We start from the raw sequence: 5099 nt of genomic DNA on the forward strand, positions 1-5099 counted from the left end.
GCGACACAACATTTGATTACAAAGTTCATTAAGTCGTGGCTACGATATAATACAGTGCATAAATCCACTTGGCAAGCCCAGAGATCAGTCTGATTCTCTTTAATACTTACTGAGTTGTGCCTGGGGATAATCTGCTTCCTCCAGTTGTTTCTGTAAAATGATTTGCCGTTTCCGTTGTTCTTCCAAAAGAACTCTTATCTCTAGAATCAAAACAACAGCTGTTAGGCCTTCTTTACCTTTGCTGCTGAGGCATCTATACAAATTGTGGATCCAAAATAAGACAAGCGGACCAGAAGAGTTAATCACCTTGAATTTGGTAGTCAGTTGTCTTCGTGGTGTTCACCACCAACTTGTCAAGCTGGTCCAACTCACCCTGCAGCACCAGAATTTCTCTGGCTGCAGAGAAAAGACGCCACATTAATGCTGCAGTAAACACAAAAACGACAACAACAGAAATGCGTATTGTTGAATTGCGCTCTCACTGAGTTGTTTGTTGTTCTCGTCACGACTTAATTGCATAATCTTCTTTTTAAGGAGTTCAGTCTTTCGTCTCAGTTGCATCTGGACATCTGAAAAAAAAATAAAATAATGAAGCAGTAGATGTTAATAGTGTCACAAATAAGAGTGGACAAGCATCTACAGTCACCAACTCACCGGCGACGTTGGTTCTGGATTCCTCAAAGTATAAACTGATGGTCTTCTGTATTGCTGTAATCTTCTGGCGCACAGAAATCAGCTCCAGCACTGCAGGACCAACAGAGAATGTGTGTCAGGAAAGGTCTGACAACAGGCTTTTAACACAGCTCATTATAAAGGAAACACTGGCAGATGTGGACAGATGAGCTCACGTACTCGCTGAGGGGACAGCTGCTGAGCCTCGCAGCTCAGCGATCTTCCTGTCGAGCTGCTCTTGTAGAGCTGATGGGAAGTTGGCAGAAGAAAAAGTAGAATAGAATAGAATACAATACAATACAATAGAATTGCTTTTTATTGTCATACACAAAGTACAATGACATTAAAAGACAACTCCAGTGGTGCAAAATACAAGTATAAAAAAGACAAATAAGAATATATAAATATATTTACAAAAGGAGCCAGTAGGACGTATATACAGTTAGGAATGAGCATGATAATAGCCAAACTGTAAAACAAATATATTGCAGTGTTGAGGTAAGAATTCTAGTATAATATAATATAATATAATATAATATAATATAATATAATATAATATAATATAATATAATTCCTGCAACGCGAAACTGCTGAACAGAAAGAAGATTTGTCAAATGTGAGATGATGTTAAAGTGACATTATTTAAATAAACTATGAATGTTAAACTTCTGCTTTTAGTCAGGTCAATAATTGTTTGAAAAGAATTATTATAAAATGTAATGTAATTTAATTACCACTTGTGATGGCATTTCTCACTATTTTTAGATTTTTTTCCACCCCCTGAACGAAAACGATAATTGAACTAAGAAAGAAAATAATGAGCAGATAAATCCACTATGGAAACATTCATGAGCAAAATTTTACACAAATAAATCAGTCATAATGATGCAATGATATACTTTATGGTGGTATAACAGCCACATGTTTCTGTATTGAGTACTTTTTTACTGATGATACTTGTGATGATACTTTCCTTATGTAACATTTTCAGTGCAGGACAATTTGGTATCAGTACTGTGAAAAGATGTGAATACTTTCTCCACCACAGAGTCACAGAGAGGCAACTTTCATTTATTGACATGCACGTGTTTCAAACAAAGGCAAAGCAGCTTACCCAGAATTCTCCTGTCGGACTGTCTTGATTGCGTCTGTTGTAAATCCCAGATCTGACTTTGCAGCGAGATTATCTGAAGAACTGAACAAACGGTAATCAATGAACTCACTTCTGCTTATAGATACAGATATTTAAAAACCTACTTGCTGTACAGTCGTCCTTAAATGTATTCATACCCTCCCATTAAAGAAGAAAAACAAACAGCTGTCATATTGACAAACGTAATAAGAAATAAAAATTTAATGAAAATCAAGACATCGCTTTTGAATTGTGGTTCAACATAAATATCATAAATAAATAAAAGTAAACAAGAAAACAAGCATGATGGGACCCATAAACTAATATTCTGTTGAACAACCCTTTGAGCCAATCACTGCCATCATCAGGTGTTCTCTGTAACTCTCCATCAGACTTCTGCACCTGTTGACAGCTGTTTGGATTTCACTGCTCATCAGCAAAGTGCTCTAATTTGTCTGAGACAGTTTTGTTTGTTTTGTTTTTAAATTATTCTTTTCAACCACAATTCAAAAGCAATATCTTATTTCACTCAATTGTAATTTAGAAAATTTTTATTTATTATTACTTTTTTCAGTTTCTAGTTATTTGAGTGACTTTTGTGAATTTTGGCTTTTCTTTAATGGAAGGGTCTGAATACATTTGAAAACGACTGCACAAATCAGAAAAATCTTCCTTCTTCTTCTGTTCCTCAAATGTGTTTTAAATATACACTTACTGAGCGTTGAGTTTGCGACGTTTTGTTCTATTTGCTGTTTCTTAACATTCAGTTCGGCGCTCTTCTCTTCCAACTCTCTCTGCAGCTCTGTAGGACACAAGTTATGAAAGCTCTTCATTTGAAGACATATCATGCTAACAACAAGAATAACGCTGAAGAAGAATATCAAACACCTGAAGTACAAATATTTTAAAATAAAAATTGCAATAGCAGGACAAGAAACGCCTCAGGTTAAAGTAAAGATTGTGTCAGCAGACTGACTCACCAGCTATTTCAGTAGCTTTCGTAGAATTAGAATCAAGTCTGAGCTTCTTCTGTAAATTATTCACCTCACTGGTGAGTGCCATGACTTTCAGAACTAGAGAAAAACAATATTACATTAAATAAAACTCTACATGACCATATTTTTAAAAAATATATAGAAAGAAACTGTGACAGGTGGTGCAAAGGTCTGAACAAAGATTTGAGCTAAACTTACTCAGAAATGCATCGTTGTCAAATTTCTCGAGCTGCTGCTTCAGTTTTAACTGCAGTTCGTTTTGATACGCTGTCGACAAATCACAGATATATATGAACATTTGCTTTTGTGAGCCATTCCAGCTGGTTCCACATATGCAGAACTCATGATGTAAAGCTTACAGCTGGTAACAGCCGAGGCGGTCGAGCTGCACGTGTCCAGTTGCAGTTTCAGCTGCCTGACCTTTCCCCTCAACACAAAGGCTTCTTCACCTGTCAGCGTTGCACATTTTACAGAATATCAGAGCAACAATGAGTCCAGCAGTTCTAGTGACACAATTCGAGTCTTTAAACCACGCACATGTACTCACCTAACTGGCTTTTTTGGACAGACGTCTGTTGAAGCTGCCTGTTCAGCGACGTCAGCTGGTCTGTAATACAAAGAAAAGGCACGTTAAATTCAGCAAGATAAAAGAGAGACGATGTCACGTTGCATTTACAGTGAAGTATATTCCATCTGTTACAGTTTGTTTGACATGCAAATGTTGTTAGTTATATGTTTAGAGAACACTTACCAGTGCATTCATGAGCTGACTGTAAAAGAACAAAAAACAACTGCTTTAGTTGGAGTGAAAACAGTCGTCCTCAAATGTATTCATCTCCTTCCATTAAAGAAAAGGCAAAATTCACCATAGTCACTCAAATAACTAGAAACTGAAAAAAGTAATAATAAATTTTTAAAAATTCTAAGTTGTAGCTGAGTGAAATAAGATGTTATAAGATGTAATAAGATGTGAAAAACCTCATTTAAAAAAAATAAAAACTGTCCCGGACAAATTAGAGCACTTTGCTGATGAGCAGTGAAATCCAAACACCTGCCAACAGGTGCAGAAGTCTGACTGAGAGTTACAGAAAACACTTGATGATGGCAGTGATTGGCTCAAAGGATTGTTCAACTAAATATTAGTTTATGGGTCCCATCATGCTTGTGTTTTGCTTGTTTGTTTGTTTTTTTTTCAATTTCTATAGAACCACAATTCAAAAGCAATGCCATGATTTTCATTGAATGTTTATTTATTATTACTTTTGTCAATTTCAACTTATTTCAGTGACAGCGGTTTGTCCTTCTTTAATGGGAGGGTATGAACACATTTAAGGATGACTGTACAGCAATTTTTAAATACTTTGAATCATTTCATGTATTAAAAGTTTACCGTTAATCACCACTGTGTAAAGTACATTTATCAACTACTGTATTTAAGTACAATTTAGAGTTACTTGTACTTTCAGTATTTGCATTTTCTTCTGCTCTGTGCTTTTACTCCAACATAATTCAAAGGCAAATATTGCGATTGGAGATTTTGTTTAATAATACCAAAAAAAAAATCAACAAATGCATTCTAATGCAATATCACAGATGAAGATAAAACTTGAGTGATCCCAGAGGGGAAATGATGAACACAATAATGCATCAATAATCATAATCCAACAGTATAGTATACATGATTCTGAAGTGTACAGTTCTGCAGATTTAGTACTTTTTTGATAATTTCATTATATTTGAATGCGGATAATTCTGTGCTTGTGTAACCGACCGTGTCAATGCCTGACTTTCACTTGTAGGAGAGAGTTTCTACATTGTGATAATGCTACTTTTACTCAAGTAAAAGCTCTGACTGCTTACAGCAAACCAGAGGAGATACACATAAGTATAAAAAGTGTTCATTACATACCGTTTTATTTACATCCCCGGGCTGTGTTCTTACTTGTAGGGTTTTCTGAGGTAATCAATGAAGAAGACAGCATGTATCACTAGCAGCAATGCCCACATTTCTACGTGTCTATAAATGTGTTGAGTCTTGTGGACTTACTGGGACGTATGAATCTCCTCTATGACTGTCTGGAGAACTGACTTGATGTACTAGAAAAGAGAGACATTTCAACTGTTATTTTTCACAGCAATTCGTGTTTTAATCACCACATATTAACCGGTGAATATTTGGATGACTACAGCTTCTTACCATGTCTGCTGTCGGAAGCACGAAAGACGGCGATGAGAAGGAGAAGAATCCAACAGAAGTAGGAACCTCCCGCCATTGAGCTGTTGTTTTTTTTTTTTTTTTT

General features: G+C 35.8%; 1 protein-coding gene across 1 annotated transcript in view; it reads right to left on the bottom strand.

The window, feature by feature from the left end:
* The window catches only part of LOC103360307 (myosin heavy chain, fast skeletal muscle), a 16773-nt gene extending 13217 nt beyond the window's left edge, over window positions 1-3556 (bottom strand). The window contains exons 1-12 of the mRNA XM_008286010.1: window positions 3551-3556; window positions 3347-3406; window positions 3159-3248; window positions 2998-3066; window positions 2785-2877; window positions 2520-2606; window positions 1787-1867; window positions 853-918; window positions 655-744; window positions 483-569; window positions 307-396; window positions 111-200 (exon numbers count right to left, since the gene is read on the bottom strand). Coding sequence (XP_008284232.1) covers window positions 111-200; window positions 307-396; window positions 483-569; window positions 655-744; window positions 853-918; window positions 1787-1867; window positions 2520-2606; window positions 2785-2866 — 673 coding nt within the window. The 5' untranslated portion in view covers window positions 2867-2877; window positions 2998-3066; window positions 3159-3248; window positions 3347-3406; window positions 3551-3556. The remainder of the gene's footprint in view (window positions 1-110; window positions 201-306; window positions 397-482; window positions 570-654; window positions 745-852; window positions 919-1786; window positions 1868-2519; window positions 2607-2784; window positions 2878-2997; window positions 3067-3158; window positions 3249-3346; window positions 3407-3550) is intronic.
* Window positions 3557-5099: the final 1543 nt, after the last annotated feature.

This window comes from Stegastes partitus, unplaced genomic scaffold, assembly GCF_000690725.1.
Source record: "Stegastes partitus isolate 25-593 unplaced genomic scaffold, Stegastes_partitus-1.0.2 Scaffold425, whole genome shotgun sequence".
Classification (NCBI taxonomy): domain Eukaryota; kingdom Metazoa; phylum Chordata; class Actinopteri; family Pomacentridae; genus Stegastes; species Stegastes partitus.